This window comes from Balaenoptera acutorostrata, chromosome 1, assembly GCF_949987535.1.
Source record: "Balaenoptera acutorostrata chromosome 1, mBalAcu1.1, whole genome shotgun sequence".
NCBI classification, from domain to species: Eukaryota; Metazoa; Chordata; class Mammalia; order Artiodactyla; family Balaenopteridae; genus Balaenoptera; species Balaenoptera acutorostrata.
This window is the reverse complement of record NC_080064.1, coordinates 165971640-165993371: the sequence shown is the minus strand read 5'-3', so window position 1 is coordinate 165993371 and position 21732 is coordinate 165971640. Positions and strand designations below refer to the sequence as shown.

Here is a 21732-nt window from a genome sequence, read left to right as displayed (position 1 = left end):
TTGGTCTTCAACTAGTAGAGATGAGTTCGTCTCATGTTAAGCTAATTTAAGCATTTCCCTTAAATTTTTTTCAGCTGCAAATTCTTTTAAATGAGCAATACTAAAAGAGGGTAGCTATCATGGAATTAACTAATGGCCATAGATCTGACTTCCTGTATCTCAGGTCCACTTACTTTTTAAGATAATTGTAAAATGCAAATCGATTGCATTCTCTGTTTGTATAACTCAGGAAACAATTAAGCTATAAATGCATCATTTGGTCTGTGGCTTATTATAGGGTTTTTTCCACAAATAAGATTACACATAAAAATTTTTAACAAGTTTATGTTAAAGAGGATACGTTTTTATTAAATTACAGAGTTTCCAGAATGAGGATCTAGCTAGGACGTATGTGTAATACGTTTTGAACCTTTCAAAGCACCTTTTAGTTTATGTGAAGTTCTTCAGATGGCCCCGTTGTCCTTTGAAGCTTCTAACACCAAGGTGTCTGTTGCAGCCCAGAGCAAAGTTACTGCTACCCAGGACAGCACTAATTTGCGATGTATTTTCTGTGGTAAGCAACATTATGTTTACATTACTTTTTCAAGCTGTGGTACATACTCCTTGCGCATTTCCATAACTTTTGTTTCCTTAGGCCATGGTCTGGTTTGTGGTATTTGGGATACACAGCAAGCTACTGTTTTATGTTGTGATATTTGTTGTGGTTCATGTAGGTGATTTGGTCAGCTTTTGAGTTGGCTTCTTAGTAAGGATTTAGTTAGAATTAGGATCTCAGAACTAATTCTTGTTCACTTCTTCCAACATGAATGAGAGAGGTTTTTGTTTGTTTGTTCGTTTTTGTTTTTAACTATTTTGTTTGAGAGCAGTCTTTTAAATTAGAATTTAAGGGGAAAAGTTATATTCATGTTAATATGATTTGGGGAATATAAATGTGATTTATTGGAAGGGAGCTTTTGCTTAACTTGAATTAATTTTCAGGTGTACATGTTGTAAGGCAGATGTGAGCTCTTACTAATAGGTTGATTTCTGATTGACAGCCTCCTTTATTCAGTAGGTTAGATATCTGTGGCTTAGGAGTGAATTTAGGCTTATAGAGTGTTTTCTTTCACGCTCACGCTCATATACACACATGTGCACATATGTGTCGTTTGCATGGACAAACCGGTTATGTCACTTAACCATTCCACATTACAGTTAATCAGGTACATGCATATCCTTCTCCTTAACTAGGATGTATCTATATATGTACACATATACACAACACACACACATCTGAATTCTTTTTATTCTCATTTGATCCTAAAACTTTCTGATTTGAAAACCCAAGTTCAAAAAGTGACTTTTAAATCTTAGAGCCTTTTTTTTTTTTTTCTTTTTTTTTAAACTCGTATATATACCTTTTTGACTACTGTATACCTTGGCTGGCCAGATTGTTTTATGAGAGATAAAATGATATATACTACTAAAATTTTATATAAACAATTCAGCTGTGTATATGTACTTTATCCATGTGAATCAGAGTTTTTGATATGATCCTTCAGTATTACTAATATTGTTTCTTTACCTATAAAGAGAATTGTTTTAAGATTGATATACTTGCTGGTTTAGGCAAAGAAGCATGTGTTATACATTTCCAAAAATGAAAATTCTAATGCATTTCTTAATCACCTGCGGTTTTATTTTACGATCTCTCCAGGTGACAGTTACAGCAGTGAGCCTGTTGCGCGGCTCCTTATAAACTCTCCACTCCTTCTCAGGTTCCTTAATTAATCGTTACAGATTAAGGGATTAATTAGTAACTTTTAGTTCTGATTTTTCTGCCTCCTCCTGGGGGTTCTTCCAGGCGGTCTTTTGAACTAGCCATGAGTGATTGTTTGTGTTTGTGTTATTAGGACTCTTTTTAGCTCTTTTTGAAAACCTACTTGATGTTCTATACTTCGCTACTTAATATGTGGAGTTCCACATGCAGAATAATAGAGTTTACCCAACTGCAGAGAAAAGATTGATTTGGCCTTCATAAAGGTGAATTTTTTAAGTTGTAAAATAATGTGTTAAAAAGCAGTTTCCCCCAGTAGTATGTTTAATTGATTTAACTGTGTACAAACAATATAATTACCACATTGCTAAGTTTAAACTTGATTGTATTGTGTATAATAACACCTATTTGTCTTTTAGTCCTGTGTTTTAAATAGTCTGTGGCTAAGTGTGAAACTAGGTCTGTGAAAATTAAAATGTGACAATAAGTGAAATATGCTTTAGCCAAAACTCAGTATTGAAGTCAAGACTGAACTGCCATTCATTCCTGGTTTAGAGAGACATTCTAGTCTGATTTCCATCATTTATAAGATACCATATCAGTGACATGGACACATTTTCTTTATTAGAAACTTGTGATTTACATACTTTGCTATATGAATTCTAGCCAGGACAAATTAAGACCAACCATTGTCTTTGGCTGCGGTAATAGAACAGAGAAAACTAACCCTCATGTAGCTACTGTTCTTTATGATACAATAGTAGGAACAAAGCAGGTTCACTTGTCCCTTCTCCTTTTTTCCCCCAAAAGAGCTGTTAAGCACCCTGTGATGCTTATAAAATACTGTTACTTACCCACTGGTTAGGAAAGTACCTTTTTTGCATTCTCTGAGAACACAAATACTCATGTAGGCATATGACCTATGTGAAGTAACTAATAGTTATATTCCAGAAAATACAGTGGCAGCTGACAGCCTTGCCTAATCTTAATTGCTGCTTCATGTTGTGTGTGGTGCCTTTGGTGTAATTTAACAATTGTATAACCCAGTAGAATGTCTGACAAGAATGAAGAATATAATTGAGTACCTGAAGTTCATAATTTACCTAAGACACTTTTATTTAATGCTCACAGTATATTTATATTATTTCTTAAATGCACATGAATTTCAATGTGCTTGTTATTGTTAGTTGACAACATTGATGAAGAAGAAACAAATGAAATAACCAGGTTAAATATGGATGTGAGAAAATGCCAGGGGAAGGCGTCCTCTCTTCTGCCCCCCAGTTAAAGAAGGTGTTTGGGAAGACAAATAACCCACTATCACCAAGAACCATGTAGAAAAGACTTTTAAGAGTTGTTCAGTTGTTCTTGGATTCCTCCCATTTTAAAAGGATCTTCCTTGTAGTAAACTATTGTTATAATTAATAATATCAGCCAGAAAGTATTGCCCACATTTTAAAAACCTCCTTTTAAAACAAGCTTGCTGAGTAAACTTTTAAATTAAAAAAACAATCCAAAATAGTTTTTATAAATTGCTAAAAGAAACCTTTCTCACATTCAGATTTTTTTGTGAGTTATATCAAACTTTGGACAGTTTAATTAAAAAAAAACACCTTTAAATAAAATCAGTAGGATTGAGTTGAAATTTTGACATCTTTCTCTTGAATTTATGTATTTGAGTTAAAACTTACATCAAGAGATTTTAATTGGTGAATTTAAACTATTAATATTATTGTTGAGCTACAGTGCCTGATGTAGATGTGAATTAGTAGGATCGAATTCTTTGGGATTGATGCCAAACAAATCTACCTACTGACATTCACTGCTTAATTATTTGAGTAGCATGAAGTTTTAACTTAAGTACACAAACATTGTTTTTAAAACTAGTTAAACCATGATGGTCTTGTGAGTTGCCCATGCTAAATGCTCACATTTAATATTTTTGGATAAATATAACTTTGGAAAATACTCCCTCAAATAGTTTATATTTTCTCACACTTACCCTCCCACCTTGTATGTCCCCCTCCTCTACCAGAAGAGACAAGTAAAGTACTAAACATTAGGGTATGGCTTAATATGACAGTCTATTTTTATATCATTATGTTAATAAACGAAAGAAGGAAAGAATTCCAGTCTGTCTCCTAGACACATTACATATTTTCATTTATGCAAACATTTAAGTGCACTTTTAATTTTAAAAGCTTTATTTTATTTTTTTTGCTGTTACTGATTACATGGGATTAATATATTTTTATATTTCCTCTGTGTGGCTCTTAAAATAGCAGAGTCTTTTAGGAAATCTAATGAAATATCACTGCAGTTGTCATCTAATTTGTCTTTAGAGGACAAATTAAATGATTAATCTAAAAACATGTGTAAAGAGATGAGGAGAAAAATTAGTAGGTAAGTTCAGATCAAATTATTTGTTTTTTTACACTTGGGATATAAAAGTACTGTATTATATTCTAATGAACCTTATCCTTCTCTTTGTGAAATCTTCTCCACTAGTATGAAATACTTTGTGCTTTTAACTCGTAGATTACAAGAGTTTGCTTTAGCACATAGAAGCATTTATTTATTAATTGTTTTTTATACTAGTGGTCTACAAAACACTTTCAAACTGTCTGCTAGGGGCCTTTGCTGGCACACTAGAATTCACAGATATATGCAGCATATCATTACTCATATATTTCTCTCCAAGAGTGGAAGATAACTACTGTTTCTTTATTCTCTTGTTTACTGGATTAGGTTTCAAGATTGTTCTGTTGTAACCATAGGCATTGTATATTAGGTCCAGTATTTTATTTATCTCATTTTATGACACATAATTTTTATATCCAGTGACATTAAAATGTCCCATTATTTAGTGGCCTTCTTTATGAGATGCTAAAAATGGGTCTGCATTTTATACGATGTGGGAATGAATGGTCATTAGTTTCTCATGACAGAACCATGTTGGTTTGAACGCAGGTTTTTTTTGTTTTGTTTTGTTTTTACCCCAAATGAAAAGTTATTATGATTACCTGTGTTACATTAAAAATTCAGAGAAGTAGGTTAATTATATATGGAAGTTTAGCAAATGTTTGTTTTCACCAGTGCTGGAAATGCCAGGCAATTAAATAAGAATGGCAACTTAAAGTGGGCAAATTTGATAAATGCATTAGCATGCATCAGTCTAGTAATAAGGTTCTCATGCTCTCTCTCTCCTGTTTTTCATTTCCAGTGTTCTATTTAGGTGAGTTTTTTGAATTCTGATTTTTCATTTAAGTTCTCCCTCTCCACTTCATGAATAAGTACCCCAAAGAGAATGTCTCATTGTCTTAGAAACGTCAAGCTTAGGTGCCTATTCAGATGCTCATTGAACACTTGTTTTACTCAAGCTCTTCATATATAAATGTTTATTTTTCCTTTATTGTTGATGTTTTCCATTTGTTTCAAGTAAGCCTTCTGGAGATAATGACAGTATTATGTTGCAGTCTTTCATTTGCTGTGTGTTATATGAAGCTTATATTTTATTTTGCTAAACAAAAAGAAGATACATTTGTAAATATGTGATGGTTTTATGTTATTCTCATGATTTTATCTCCTCTATCCAGTGCAATATAAAGATAATGTTCATCTATAATGTTTCCCTCCCTTTTTAGGGCCGACATTGCCTAGACAAAATTCACAACTACCTGCCCAAGTTCAGAATGGCCCATCACAAGAAGAATTGGAAATTCAAAGAAGGTAAATTCACAAGTTATTTGCACCTTTCCTTTCTACTACGGAAGACCAATCTGTGAACATATGATATTGAAAGTAGATTATGTCTCATCAGCCATTTGGAAGTCTGAACTTTTATTGTTGTATTAAGTTTTAGAATCACTGTTAATAATCAAGCAGATTCTTAATAGGCTGGACAAAAGATGTTATAAAATTTCATATATGCTTTTTTGGTAAAAATCATACTTGTGAATTTAAAATATTTTAAATACTCTTAACAGCATACAAAATGTCTTTACACTTCAAGCAGTCTTATTTTTATAGCAGTTAAATTAATCTGTGATCATTATGCCTGTCACATGACTGGAAAGTTGAAATAGTGTTGGCTGTTTGTATAAGGCATTGAATATTGAACAGGAATAGTAATGGAATACAGAATCATTCTGTTTATGATTAAACTGTGATTGAATGAAATCAATAACATCTTCATTATCTCAATGCAGTTTAGAAATACATTTGAAATTATAATACAGCTTCATTTAGGGGTAGTTTTTTCTGAATTAACCCAGAGTCTCTAAATTAGAGGCTACTTTATAACAAAATAGTTTTGTAAAATTCAGTCACATTCAGTAACTAAAATTGAGCTAGTCAAACCAGGTGCCCCATTTTAAACAAATTAAAACTTTTTAGAGATGTTGATACTGCTTTTTGTTACTAGTAGGGCACCCTGTTTTGTTCTGGGAAATTGATAACCATCTTATAGATGGAATTTTCCAATTGAGAGGCATTTGCTCCATGGCAAGCCAGCAATTTTTCTTGTCACTTTTGATTTGGACCTCATATTTGAAATGTTCTTCATATTCTTTATGTTGTCTTAATATATGTGTCATGTTTCCCTGACAGATGGTCAAAGGAATCTCTTGCTATGGTTCTGTGTTGGTTGCTTTGCTGTGTAACTACTTAGCTCTTGAGGAAGGCCCTCCAGGATCTCTTAAAATGAATTTCGTTTTTGCCACAGTCTATATATTTAGTTAGACCACTCTGGAACTAGCCTCCAAATTTGGTGAAACTCTTTTTCTGCTCTTTAGAGTGATGCTGTAACAGATATAAATAAAATTAAGTTTCTGTAGAAATAAGGGAAGTTTAAGGAATATAATCATTTATTTCAGTTCCATATTGAAAGTTTTAAACATACTAGAATAATTCCAAGAGTTAGAAATTGTATGCTGTCTCTCATACACCAAACGGAAAAGTAATTAATAAAAAATGATCATAGTTTTATTGAGAGTAACACATTTGTAGAAGACTAGGAAGAACCAGGAGAAAATCCTGAACATAATAGATCATCTCTAGTAATACAGAGTAGGCAAGCAAGTAATCCCAGACACACTTGCTGGAGTCCAGGACAGCACAGAATACAAACAGAAGTCTTCTGCTGGTACTGCTGCCTTGTCAAGGGTCACAGGTGGGTCATCTGCTTCACAGAGGGTTGTCAAGAACTTGCAGCATGCAATTTTAGTTGAAAATGAGTATTGAGTGAATTTTTAGTAATTGTTAGGAGAACGCCATGCCCTCATGTATGTTCTTTCTCATTTCAAAGTGTTCATCTGGACTTGAGGTTTTTCTCTTTGTATGTAAGTAGATACTTAAGGGTTTGAAAATTGAAGATGTTTATATTACTTATTTGTTTAGTTGAAGACTTTAACTCAGTCATTTTGAAGAGTGGAATCCGAATTTCTGAAAAATTGGTATGAATTTTAAATTATTTTCTGTCCATAGTCATGCACAGACTCTTCTTTCTTCTTCCACTTGACACCAACCAATTTCCTTCTCTCTCATTATTAGTTTCATCTCCATTCCTTTTCTTTACGCTTCACCCCATTTCCTTTTTTTATGTTCTTTTTTGTTGTTGTTGTTTTGTGGGGTTTTTTTGGCTGCATTAGGTCTTCGTTGCTGTGTGCGGGCTTTCTCTAGTTGTGTCGAATGGGGGCTCCTCTTCGTTGCGGTGTGCGGGCTTCTCATTGTGGTGGCTTCTCTTGTTGCGGAGCACGGGCTCTAGGCGCGCAGGCTTCAGTAGTTGTGGCATGCGGGCTCAGCAGTTGTGGCTCGCAGGCTCTAGAGCGCAGGCTCAGTAGTTGTGGCACATGGGCTTAGTTGCTTCGCAGCATGTGGGATCTTCCCAGGCCAGGGCTCGAACCCGTGTCCCCTGCATTGGCAGGGGGATTCTTAACCACTGTGCCACCAGGGGAGTCCCACCCCATTTCCATTTTAATCTCGTGAAATCTGCTTTGTGTTCACAAATCTACTGGATGTGCTGTTTCCTTCACTGACTTATTCTAGTTTAAATGTCTTCTCTTGGTCTACATATTCCACTTCTCTCTCTTCCTTTTGATGCTTTAGAGTATCTTTTTTGCTAACTCTTCTCCTTTTCTGTACCTCTTCCTTTTCTTATATAAGGCTTTACGCTTAGCTATCTCTTTTTTATTTCTGCACACAGTGTAACCTTTGAAAAGTTGATGATTTGGTTGGATCTTATAGTTTTCTTATAACTTCTGTGCTGATGGCTTCAAAATCTACAGCTCCTGATTATCCAATGGAGAGCCAGACCCATATTTCCAGATAAATGGAGTAGTGTCATGGGTCCTTTTGAGAATTTAGTAGAAGTAGTGAACTACTGCCGTCTTCCATCTAGTCCCCCCACCCCACCCAACCTAACCCTTCAGATATGTGCGTGTGATTTTACACATGTGCATGCATGTGTGCCCTTACATGGTCCAGAGGATCACAGACCCCCTTAATTCCAACAGTGGATCCTCAATGAGAATTCCTATTTTAGAGCTCATCCATTTGGGTATCCTACTGATGCCTCAGTTTAAACCCTTATGATTTCATTTTTAATGTACATTCCTTCTTCTCTCTAATATTTCTCCCAAAATTTCAGCTTAGAAAGTCTAGAATTATCTTCATTCACAGTATCTATTCAAGTACATTTTGTTATTTCTTTCTCTGAAAGCCTTTTGGATTTACTGTCCTGACATTCTAATTACTAATAGCTTTCTCCAGTATTTATTCTCTTGTATACTGCTGTAGTTTTCTGACTTCCTAGTTTTTCTGTCTTTAAGCTAGATCCCTTTCACTTATTCCTACTTTATTACTGCCAGATTATTTTTTCTTAAACTTTTTTGCACAAACAGTGCAGGAGGGTCTAAAAAGAGGGAGGGTGATCTGCTGCACACTTGTGCCTTCCCCTCATGTTAATCATGAGACTTAATCACTTTTAACCATTTCTACTTTTAGTACTTTTGATGAGTTCTTCTATAGTAATATATAATGTGTTTATATTTCTGTTTCTTGATTAGTCACATTACAGATAGTACCTATTGACTCTACACTATGAAAAATTGAAGAATTCTTCACTTCCCCTGCCAATTATGAGTAGTTATTATTTTTAGTTCTTCTAACCTTAGTATCTCTTAACTTTTCACTCTGTAAGAGGAATGCAGTAGTTCTGCACATCTCCCTGTCCCCTTTCTTCCATTCTACCACCTAGTTTTGATAGACACATCATTTTTTTTTTTTTTTTTTTTTTTTTTTTTTTTTTTTTTTAAAACCATTGCTTTGTTTTTTTTGTTTTTTGTTTTTTAAGGAATTCCTTTATTTTTATTATTTATTTATTTATTTTTGGCTGTGCTGGGTCTTCGTTTCTGTGCTAGGGCTTTCTCCAGTTGTGGCAAGCGGGGGCCACTCTTCATCGCGGTGCGCGGGCCTCCCACTATCGCGGCCTCTCCCGTTGCGGAGCACAGGCTCCAGACGCGCAGGCTCAGCAGCTGTGGCTCACGGGCCCAGCCGCTCCGCGGCACGTGGGATCTTCCCAGACCAGGGCTCGAACCCGTGTCCCCTGCATTGGCAGGCAGATTCTCAACCACTGCGCCACCGGGGAAGCCCCAACACATCATTTTTTTAATTGTATTTTTTTATTTTTTATTTTCAAGGTTTATACATTTGCAGTCTTTCTATTACTGTCATTAAATCTTTGTCTTTATGTTAGTAGGTGATCTTTTTTCCCCTTCCTAGAATCCTTTTAAACCTTCTTATTAACATGGTAGTCTGAGTTTTCACAAAGATGTGATATGTTTTTGGTTTTGGGGTCCCCCCCATTTATTAAGCTCAGTACTCAATGGACTGTTTCCATTTGAAGACTTACCAAAACTCCTAGATTTTTTTTTTTTTTTTTAATTTTATTTCTTTAGCCATTTCCTTCTCTCTGTTTCTTCTGTTCTCTTTCTGGGGAGCTCCTACTGATCAAATGCTGGGCCTCCTGGGTTATTTCCTTATGATGCTTATCTTTTCTCATTTTCTGCCTCTGTTTCTGTGTTCTGTATTCTTGATGATATTTTTAACCATACGTTCTAGACCAGCATTACCTAGTAGAAATATAAGCTACATATTTAATTAAAATTTTTCTAGTAGCCATACTAGCAAAAGTAAAAAGAAACAGGTGAAATTAATTTTAATAACATAAAATATGTTGTTAAATAAAATATTTAACCCATTATAACAGAAATATTATCATTTCAAAAAGATATAAGTATAGAAATTAAGATATTTTACATTCTGTTTGTCATACTGAGTCTTCCAAGTTCAGTATGTATTTCTTACACTTACAGCACGTTTCTGTTCAGGCTGCCCACAGTATGAGTGCTCGAGAGCCACATATGGCTCATGGCCACCTAATTGGACAGCACAGTAGTTGATCTCCTATCATTTAATTTTATTCTCCAAGAGCCTTTTGCGGGGCGGAGGTAGGGGGAGCGATTATTCCTTTTTCAAAACAGCCTGTTCTAAATTCATGATTGTATCTTAAGTCCCTCTTGTTTCTCTTCCGTTGTTTGAATTATCTCCTTCCTATAGAGTAGTATTGTTTGCCTTATTGGTTTTACCCAAATATCTGGTAATGCTTAGTGGTCTCTTTATTTCTAAAAAAAGAATTAGTCTGAATGACGTCAGTACTTGGCTTGGGTTTCCTCTTCATTGTGAGGTTTGGGTGTCTATGGACAGCATTCTTCCCTGACCGAGGGCTGCCAAGGGGGTCTGTGCAAGGGGCCAAGTAGACAGACTGACAGGCTCTCCTTTGGGTACAAGAGTGGTGAGGAGACAGGCCTCAGCCCCACAAAGCTGAGCTACCTCTAGTTCTACCAGGCACCCTAGCTCATCTGAGGCAGCTTGTTCACTTTGTTTAGAGGACAGTCTTCTGTGATAAATGCCATTCCATCCATTGAGCTCAGGTTGGGGAGCAGAGGGATGACTGGTGCATTTTCTTCAGACAGTGTGTGTGTTTAGTAATCAGCTTGATTTTGGTTGTACTGCCCATGCCCATTCTTTCTACCTGCTGATCTCAAGTTAGGTCTTTCCGAGATTCTTCTCGCGTCTGCTTCAGCCATTCTGAGTCTGTGTTCGGGACCCTGGATGCCTCCACTCTTCAGTCCAGTTATGTTCCAGGCTAAGTGCTTTGTTCTGAGTGCTTACAGTATGTCAGGGTGGTGGGTGGCGGACAGAAAGCCTCAACCTAGTCAGAGAATAGAGTGAACATGACACAGTGTAGCAGAAGATGGTAAGTGCTATGGGAAAATAATAGAGCCAAGTGAAGGGGGTATATGTTACAGAGGGCCAAGGGGAAATGGTTACAACTTTAAATAGGTTGGTCAGAGTAGATCTTACGGAGATGGAAGGAAGGAGTTAGCCGAGTGGATGTCTCGGTAAGTGCATTGCAGCAGAAGGAGCAGTCTGTGCAGAGCCTTAAGGCAGGATTGTGCTCGTGTACAGGGAGGAGCGAGGAGGCATGGAGGCTGGAGCGGAGAGAACAGGAGCAGAAAAGGAGAGTAGTGGGGGAGTTGTGTCATGCAGGCAATCATAAAGAATTTAACTTTTATTCTGAGAGAAATGAGGGCCCCTTGGGTGATTTTGATAGGAATCATCTGGCTTAACATTTTAACAGAATTAGTTTGCCTGCTTTGTTGAGACCAGACTATAGAGAAACACAAATGAAAGCAGGTACAGGGTTGTGATAGCAGCCTAGCAAGAAAACTAGTTAAGAGGCTATTGCGGTAAACTAGGCAGGAAATAATGATGGCTTTCCCCAGGCAGTGGAAGCGGTGAGAAGGCAGATCCTTACATTTCCTGGTGGATTGTATGTGGGGTGTGAGAGAAGGGGAGGAGTTGTGGTTTTTAACGTAAGCTATGGGAAGGATGGAATCACCATTAACTGAGACTGTGAGTGGCAGGTTTTGTGGGGAGAGATCAGATGAATTTTGAAGATGTTAAGCCGAAATGCTCATTGGACATTCAAGTAGAGATGTTGACTACTAGGTAGTTGGATGTACTAGTACATAGGAACTGGGAAAGAATTCTAGGCATATAACTCCTCCCTACCCTTTTTGTCTTCCAGAAATTTGATGATAAATTTGGTCTACTAAAGACCACTCAGCTCAATTTTCTACTTTGTAATGGGTTTATTTTTACACATTTTTGTTATTTTTCTGGAATTCCAGTAGAATCTTGGAGTGGGGGAAGACAGTTTGACTGCTCACATGTACCAACTTGAGTAAGAAGAGTCCAGGAGCTCATGTCACTTCCCTGCTCGCAGTACGGGTGGCCAGCTCTCCTCGCATCCAGTTTAATTCTTTGGCCTGACACTTAAGAGCCCACCCCATGTATCTCTTTCCTCCCTTAGGACTGTCTGTACACCATACTCGGTTTCTCCCTCTGTGCTTCTCTGTAGCATTTATCTCTCTGTCCTGCCCTTCTCATCCTTTCTGTCTTGTCCTTTTCTGTAGACTGTTTCCCAGGTATATTAATGGTTTTCGTTTCTGAACTCCTGTAACTTAACTACACGCTCTTTTATTGTTTGTTGTTTACTTTACATATGAGTCTTACCTCCACAGTGAACATTACAGGCTACTTGAGAGTAGGGACCTGAATAAAGTTTTGAATAAAAAGCCAAGAAGTTCAGTGGTACTGAATTCATTTATATGTAGGTGTTGGGGCATAACAGGCAGAAAATATGAGTTCATAAGGTTGTTGGGACCATTAAATAAGATAATACGCACTCTTTTCATGCTGCCTGGGCTTTTCTGTCTGTGCTGTTTGGGAGACGGTGGGAGCCATTCCTGAGGAGATGCTCTTTGAGCTGTGCCTTGAAGGGGAAGTGAACTAGGAGTTTCCAGTCATAGAATGGAAAAGCATTCTAGGCGGAAAGAGTCTATGTGTAAGAGCCAAGGGAGTGCACACCACCTGTGTGACGTGAGTACTGCCCCGCTTCCCCCGCTGATAGACTGATGGTGCTATTAAACTGGTACGTAAAGGGCCTTTGTGCCATGCTAAGACATTGCTTTTTAATATTCTTTCCCTGTTTGTCATATAATAAAAAGGCATCTTGCTTTGTAAAACTTTAGTATTTTCAAGTTACAAGAAAAGTATATGCCATTTTCTTTTGACCTACATGCCAAACAACCTGTTTTTGCTTATGGTTGAAAGATACTTGGGAAAAGGTACTACAAAACCCAAAAATATCTGCTGAATTTTATATAGACAGTTAGTGCTGGTCTTCACTTCATCTCAGCCAGCAGCTGTGCATGGCTGGATCTTGTTTTGTAGATTAAAAAACACAGTGGCAGAGGGATGTACAGCACACTCTAGTGAGACGTTTGGTTCCCAACAGAAATTATATTTTCAAAATTTATTTTGGGTAGTTATTTATATAAAAATAAATTTTCTTGTGCTTGATTTTATTTTCAGAGGCATGATAAAATACCCTTGGGACAACTTTTATTTCATAAGTTGAGTAACTTTATCCTGTTACCTTGGCTATTTAACTGGATCTTTCTACGCCGTTACTGGAATATGTAGTAGAAGAGAATATTAATTTGCATCATAGCATTCACCTGCAATTTTAGTTGTTACATTTTCAGTATCAAGTTCATATTATAATAAACGTTACATTTCTGTTACTACTCTTAGGTAAGCTGTTAGTGGGTATCAGTAATTGATTTTTGAAGACTGGTAAATGATTCGTATTTGGTGAGCTAATAATAATGGATGGGGTAGGAGGAAAATGATGTGAGTAGTGTGCTCCTTGGGTGTATGTGTGCATGTGTATGTGTGGTGTGCGTAACAAACTTGATAGGGTTTTTGCTCAGAACCGTAAATTATAAATGGATTATTTTAATCAATAGCTAAAAATTCTTATTCTTCAAGTTATTTTTCTTGGCTTCTGACTGTTACAAAAAGGAAATGAATTGCTTAAAGAAAAGTTTAACAACATATTTTGAATCTGGTTTTGTTTGGGACTGTCCATTGCACTTTGAGGAACATCAGTTGCACTTTCGGGACAGCAGTTGTACAACGTGAAGACAAGAAATGGCCGTCTACTTTCTGGTTTCTAAAATTTTGTTGATGAGTGGTGTTAGGGATTGAATAGTGTCTCCCAAGAAAGATACGTCCTGGGGCTTCCCTGGTGGTCCAGTGGTTAAGACTCCACACTCCCAATGCAGGGGGCATGGGTTTGATCCCTGGTCGGAGAACTAAGATCCCGCATGCTGCATGGCACGACCAAAGGAAAAAAAAAAGAAAAGAAAAGAAAGATATATTCTAATCTCCACTACCTCAAAATGTAACCTTTTGGAAATGAGTTGTTAGTTAAGATGAGGTCATACTGGAATGAGATGGACCCCTTTATCCAACACGACTGATGTCCGTATAAGAAGAGGAGAAAGTTACAGAAGCAAGATGGCCATGTGAAGACACAGAGACACAGAGAGAACACCATGTAAAGATGGAAGCAGAAATTATAGTGATGCTTCTACAAGCCAAGGAATACCAAGAATTACCAGCCTTCCTGAGAAGGAAGAGCAAGGCATGGAACAGATTCTTCCTTAGAGCCCTTAGAAGGAACCAGCACTGCCAACACCTTGATTTCAGATTTGTCACCTCCCATACTGAGAGAATAAATTTCCGTTGTTTTAAGCCACCTAGTGTATGGGTCTTTATTATGGCAACCACAAAAACTAATACAGGTGGTAACTAGCTTAGTAGACCAGCAATAGCTAAACTAAGCCAGGACAGAGAAGAGAAGGGTTGAGTTGCTGTGGTGCCTCTCAGTGGCAAGCCGTTTCATAATGCTACACGTAGGAGGGTTAGGTAAGTCTTTATAAGGAGGGTTTAGCTACCCAGATTTTCCCCACAACACCCAAACAGGAGACTAGAGATTTATTATCTTCTAGAGATGCTCTAGACCAGTGCTGTTCCATGGAAATGTAATGCAAACTACATGTCATTTTAAAGTCTTCTAGTGACCACATTTTTGAAAATTTTAAAGAAACAAGTGAGATTAATTTTATTAGTATATTTAACTCTATACATCTAAAATAGTATTTCAATAGGTAATTGATACAAAATTTTAGAGATGTTTTACACTCTTTTTTTTCATACTAGGTATGAAAAATCTGGTATGTGTTCCAAATCTGGTATGTGTTTTTATATTAAAAGCATATCCCAATTCAAACTAGGAGCATTTGATGTGCTCAATTGCAACATACAGCTAATAGCTACCATTTTGGACAGCATAGCAGTGTAGGCTAGGAGTTGGCAAACTATAGCTCACTGGCCAAGTCCAGCCCTGTAGCCTGTTTTTGCATAGCTGAGAGCTAAGGAGGGCTTGTACATTTTTGCAGAGTTGTTTTTTTAAAAAAAAGGAAAAAGAATATGGACAGAGATACTCTCTGGCCCTTTTCAGCAGGTTTGCTGACTCCTGGTAAAGCCTGAGGTATAGGAGGCACAGCTGTGAAGGTGTGGGTGAGAGGCCATACTGAAGAGAGACGAGTGAAAGTCAGCCAACTTGGTCTCTTTCCTTTGCTCAGCTCCCAGTCATTGGCAGCCAGACCTGTAGAACTCAGGTAAGGAACTTGAAGAGTCCTCCTCCGGAAACTTGGCTTGGCCAAAAGACAAAGATATTGACACCCAAGGTCCCTCCCATTGAAGCTCATTTATTTAAGGGCTTCTGATCAGCTTTAGTACCACTTATCAACATGAATGGACAGCCAGGGATCATCATACCTTTAAGGACAACTTTTATAACATGAAGACAGATCAAAACAAAAAATTGAAATTGGAGGAAACATGTAATAACAGGGAACAGAAGAGAACCTAAAAAATATTATAATAGCTTCAGAGAACTAAGAATATATTTTATTCATAAAGCAAATGTTTGTAGTTATTTAAAAAGAATCAGAGTGTAAGAAAATATACTTAGAATTTTTTTTAAAAGCATTAATTTTAATACTAGGAGGTTTGAGAAATAAGGTTGAGGAAATTGCCCTGAAAATAGCTGTAAAAGATAGAGATAGTATATGAGAAAAAAAATAAAAGAAGATCAGATTAAGAGGTCCAACATCTAAATATTAGGAATTTTAGGGGGACAAAACAAAAATGTGAGGAAATGGAATCTGCAGATAAATAATATAAGAAAATTTCCTGGAACTCAGTGACTTGCTTGTGGTCAGAGGTGCCGACTTTTTCTGAAAAGGGCCGGATGGTAAAGGTCTTAGACTTTGTGGGCCACGAGGTCTCTGTGGCATTTGTTCAGCTCTTCCTTTGTAGCTTTGCCATAGACAATGCGGAAATGATGGGTGTGGCCAGATTTGGGCCATGGACTGTAGTTTGCCAGGTCCCCTGGTCCAGATTGAAAAGATTCACCAAGTGTCCAGCCCAATAAGTAGGAAAACATAAAAAGATCTACCACCAAGGCATATCACTGGAATTTTAGAATATTAGAAGATTTTATAAGTGGGGGGAGCTTCAAATTCCTGAGAAGTTACTTCCAATCTAAAATTTCCTCCTCTGCACAGTTTCCTAGGAAGCTACTGGAAGATGTATTCTATTAAAATGAGAGAGTAAACCAAGAATGATGATACCACGGAAGGAGCCAGGAAACAAGAAATCCAGTGTAGGAAAGAGATAAGGGAATTCCCAGCTTGACTAAGGCGAAAGCAAAACCTAGGGACCCAGCAGGTCTGAAAGTTATAAAGGGGGAATAATAATCCCAGCACCGAAGCGGGGAGTTGGAGCGTTGAAAGTGTATAGACCTACAGTTAACCTTCAGAGGCAGGATGGACTAAAAGTTTCTGGGGGGGGAAGAAAAACAATAAGCAAACAAAAAGTAGATCACCTAATATACTTGACCCTATTGAGAGGGTTTACAGTTCTGATGGAGAGTTAAGGGTTGGTATAGAGAAAAAGAATCAAGTGTAAAAGGTAGCCATTTGTAACACCAGGGTTAAGAAGGGGGTTGTTCTGGAAAGTAAATATTGTCAGCCCTGAGTAAGTTAGATGGGTGCTGATGTATCCAAAGTGCTATCATGATTTTATTGGGAGAATGAAGAAGGAAAGATTTTAGGGGGTTAGAGGGTGTAGGAATTAAATCATTTGTGTAGTGTGAAGTCAGTAGATAACTTCTAAATCTGAAAGACTAAGAAGTATTAGTTCTAAACAGATTAATGTATTTAGTTAGAAGCGTGAGATAAGTATCAAAGTGTTGAAAGTAGTTGCTTCTGGGGAGAGAAATTGGAAGTGGTAAGGGTTGAGAAGAGGATTAGTGTTTCGTTATAAACTTTGTAACACTCTTTGACCTTTGAAACTATGTATTTTACAAGTTTAATTTTTAAATTTTAATGAGGATAAAATTGAGTTGATAAAACAAATGTTTACTTTAGATGTTAAATCTTATTAGTCCAATACTTTTACTATAGTAACACGATGATAGTGTAGTTTAGTTTTCTATTCATATGTTGTGTAGCATTTGTTAATATCAGTTTTTGGTTCTTACTCATATTATTAATTTGGCTTCCTTGGCTGACTGTGATGAAAAAACATATTCTAAGAGACATGAGTCAGTCCTGTGTCAGTCTCAACACGGAACTTAATGTAGTTAATATCTATAAATAGTTTGCAAATCACCACTATTACCTGAAAGTTATAAAAGGGGAATAATAATCCCAGCACAGAAGCAGGGAGTTGGAACAATGAGAATGTACAGCCCTCCGATTAGCCTTCAGAGGCAGGATGGACCGAGAGTTGACCGCCTTCTCTTGTAAGTATTGTCTCTTGTCTCAGGAGCTTTGTAATATTAAAACGTAATTATCTTGTTTAGTTTTATCCATTTTTCGTTTTTTTTCTGATAGAGAAGTGAAATGCCCACATTTTATTTATGCAGTTTTATTTTCTTACAGATGTCAGTAGCATTAGTGTTACTAAATGTTATCAGCCTGGAACATTTTTCCTAATCTGCCCTCCTGCTTCATTATGTCAAATGTAAATCACTCTTCATTTACCTAACACTATTTTTTTGTTATACATAAGGCTGAATGAAATGTGTTTCAAATTTTTGTATATAGATTTTGCTTGCTTTAAGAAAAGTAAGTCTTTGAGTTAAGATAAAGTAAATATGTGTTCAAATATATAAAAAAGCTATTAATCTCGTTGGCTGGTGCTTCGTGCATCTCTTTGCATTTGGGGGATAGCTCTTTTGGGTGAGAAATTCAATAGGTATTTTGGTGGTGGGAAGAATTTTTCCTGATATTTTTAAAATGCTCTTGGTGGCTATGATATTAGTCATTTGCACTACATTTTTTTCTGAAAAAATATATTTTCTCAGAAGGTTTCAAATTATTGTAAAATGTATATCCTAACTTAAAAGAAAAATTAGTCTTCCAGAATTTTTCCATAATTCAGAATTAGGGCCCTTGTAATTTTTTTTTTTAAATTATTTTATTTACTTATTTATTTACTTTTGGCTGTGTTGGGTCTTCGTTTCTGTGCGAGGGCTTTCTCCAGTTGCGGCAAGCGGGGGCCACTCTTCATCGCGGTGCGCGGGCCTCTCACTATCGCGGCCTCTCTTGTTGCGGAGCACAGGCTCCAGACGCGCAGGCTCAGTAGTTGTGGCTCACGGGCCTAGTTGCTCCACGGCATGTGGGATCTTCCCGGACCAGGGCTCGAACCCGCGTCCCCTGCATTGGCAGGCGGATTCTCAACCACTGCGCCACTAGGGAAGCCCCCAGGGCCCTTGTACTTCGAAAAAATCTTCAGATGAAAACAGTCATTTGTAGACAGAACTCTAGGAAGAATAGTCATGTGCATTTCCAGTATGTGAGTTGGCAGTGGTGTTCTAAGAAAAGCAGAATTTATACATTTGGAAACTGTCCCCCTAAAAAGATATACAGATGTCTTGCTTTAGAAGTCAAAACATGAAAGTCAGAAGATTTATATATACCATCCAATTTAGGTGGAATTATTCATTCCACTAAAGATTTGTAAGCCTGAGATGTTCTTCTGTTTGACACACAACTTTGGGAAATATGTTTAGATGTGCTTCTTTTCAGTAAACAGGCTAAAAATTAGAGACTTTGAACAGTTTCCTTTCTTGCATCTTTCTTACTTTCAAATCAAGAAAATACACAGTCATCAGACTCTCCTGCAGCTGTATGAACTGCCTACTTCAATCATCTATCAATGAACTTGGGAGATCTCTCTGGCACTGTGCTCTTTCCCTACATCAGTAGATACTCTTTTTATTTATAGACTGAAAACCCAGAGTATTATGACGTGTGGAGCAGTCTTTTAAGTCAGGACACCCTAGTTGTAAATGCCATTATTTAATAATTCTTTCAGATTCACTTTACTCGTACCTGGCCTTCTACTTGTGCTTTAAGCTTACTTTTTGTGTTAAAAGCATTATATGGTCTAGAGAAGCAGCCATTAACTTGGGGGTAAAAAAACTAAGAACTTGGATAAGAAATGAGATGTAGTCTTAGAGTACAGTGTGGTTCAGCTGTGAACAGTGTTTACATTATCATATTCATAATGTAAACTCTGAATATTGATTTAACCAGAAATCAGTATTCTCCCATGACTATATTGGGAAAAGCCTGTGTGTGGTGAGGGAGTTACAAGAGATATCTTAAAAGTCAGTAGACATGTATAAAGTTAAAATAATCAAAAGAATTGACATATCTAAAGAAACAGCCAAAAGAACTGATAGTAATTATCTCTGATATATTGGAAACTGGGATGGGAGGATTGGAACAATGAGCTGCTATTTTTTTCTTATAAACTTAAAAACTATGTGCTTGTATTACTTCGATAAAATAAAATGAAAGAGGTGGCACAGGAATGTAACAGGACCTAATAAATTGGATTTTTTAATCATAGATCTTGGTGCAGCTACATTAAAAGTTAAATACTTTCCCTTAGCTTCTGTTTTCAAATATATTCTAATTAGAATAATATGGGTATATCTTTTTTTTTTTTTAAAGAAATTCACATTCTTTTATTTATTTATTTATGACTGTGTTGAGTCTTCGTTTCTGTGCGAGGGCTTATCTCCAGTTGCGGCGAGTGGGGACCACTCTTCATCGCGGTGCGCGGGCCTCTCACTGTCGCGGCCTCTCTTGTTGTGGAGCACAGGCTCCAGACGCGCAGGCTCAGTAATTGTGGCTCACGGGCCCAGTTGCTCCGTGGCATGTGGGATCTTCCCAGACCGGGGCTCGAACCCGTGTCCCCTGCATTGGCAGGCAGATTCTCAACCACTGCGCCACCAGGGAAGCCCCTGGGTATATCTTTTGTCTTCTGGACCCAAGAGATTGCTTAGAGTATTATTACATTTCGTGTGCTCTTATTTTTTGATGCATGTTGTATATTTCAAATGTAATATAAGCCCTAGCTGAGTTTATTCATTAGATGCAGGTTATTCAATAATAATAACTTCGTCTAGTTTATTATTAAAAATATTCTTCTGAAGATACCTAATTTCTTGCCCTCATCCCTACAGTGATATTGTTATCCCTCAGAAACTTTGGCCTCTAATTTATCAAATGGTATAATGAAGTCATCAGTACTGTACCGTAAAAATCAGATTTTATTATTTAGTTGTCAGTATTTTCAGCAACTGTTGGGTTGGCCAAAAAGTTCGTTTGGGTTTTTCAGTAACATCTTACAGAAAAATCCGAGCGAACTTTGTGGCCAGCCCATAATCAGCACTAGAATAGGTGTCTTCTGTTTTCCTCTTGCACTGATGAAGTACGATGATCTGTCCAGAGAGAAGCTTTGTGTTGTTGTCCCAGGAGTGGGATTGGGCTTTTCCTTTGTTTTATAGTCAGTTCAGGAACCATGAAGGGGAGGGATTTCTGGAAAGGTCTTCCTGGCTTATTGATAGTGTTGGGAGGAGCAAAGGGCAACACGCGCGTTCTGTCATGAAGCTCAGCCTCCAGTCAGAATCCAGCCAGTTTATTAGCCAGTCCAGGGAAAGTCTCAGTTTGAAACCTCCAAATAAGTATTACTATAGCTCAACGTTTATTGAGTTCTTATGCTTCAGGTACTTAGTAAAGAGCTGTCGCGGTATTATCTCATTTAATCTTCCCCGCAATGCTGTGAAATACTTCATGCGTAAGATGAGTGTAACTTTTTTTAAATCTTAGGGCGAGTTAATTTTTATAGCAAGATAATTGTTCAAGTCCAGGTGGATACTTGGAGACATTTTCATGCTCTGTTACATTATATATGAAAGGTAAAAAGCAAATTGTTATAGAGCCACATCCAGGAGGCTTCTGCAGGTTTATAATATAATCACGAAGAGATTTTTGTAGTCATCATTTGAAGTCCTAGAGTTGAAGAAGATTTTTAATTGAATAAATACTGAGACATTCTATACTTGCTTAGATAAGAAGATAAAAATATGTGAATGTTTTTCTAGCTGATCTTCAAATTTAATGAAACGTTAATAGAATTGAGAACATAGGTCTTGGCAGAAAGGGTAAATTTAACAAAGTGATACTAAAATTTACCTGGAAAGAGTTATATATCAGAATCACCTAGAAAAACTCCGCCAGACAAATAGATATATGCTCCAAAACATTCTGGAACTTCAGTAACAGTCAACACATGTAAAGGTGGCATCTTAAATTAGGTCTATAACCTATTCGATAAAAGGTGCTGTGATGTAGGTCACTACTTCACATGTCAAGCCCAAGATGGGTTTCATATGAACTAAGGATTTTATTGTAAAAAATAAAAGTATGAAAAGAAAGTGTTAGTAATTATATAATCTTGCTGTGGGATAGAACTGCCTAAAAAGGATATCAAAAGCAGATCACGGGCTTCCCTGGTGGCGCAGTGGTTGAGAATCTGCCTGCCAATGCAGGGGACACGGGTTCGAGCCCTGGTCT

At 37.1% G+C, this 21732-nt stretch overlaps 1 protein-coding gene across 12 annotated transcripts in view; it reads left to right on the top strand.

The window, feature by feature from the left end:
- ENAH (ENAH actin regulator) overlaps positions 1 to 21732 on the top strand; it is a 160684-nt gene that overhangs the window by 114020 nt on the left and 24932 nt on the right. For 6 of the 12 annotated variants that reach the window (XM_057548423.1, XM_057548414.1, XM_057548439.1 and 3 more), the window contains exons 4-5: positions 497 to 553; positions 5401 to 5485. In XM_057548423.1, the coding sequence (XP_057404406.1) occupies positions 497 to 553; positions 5401 to 5485 (142 nt within the window). The remainder of the gene's footprint in view (positions 1 to 496; positions 554 to 5400; positions 5486 to 21732) is intronic. The other 6 variants (XM_057548434.1, XM_057548446.1, XM_057548459.1 and 3 more) reach the window with 1 other exon arrangement.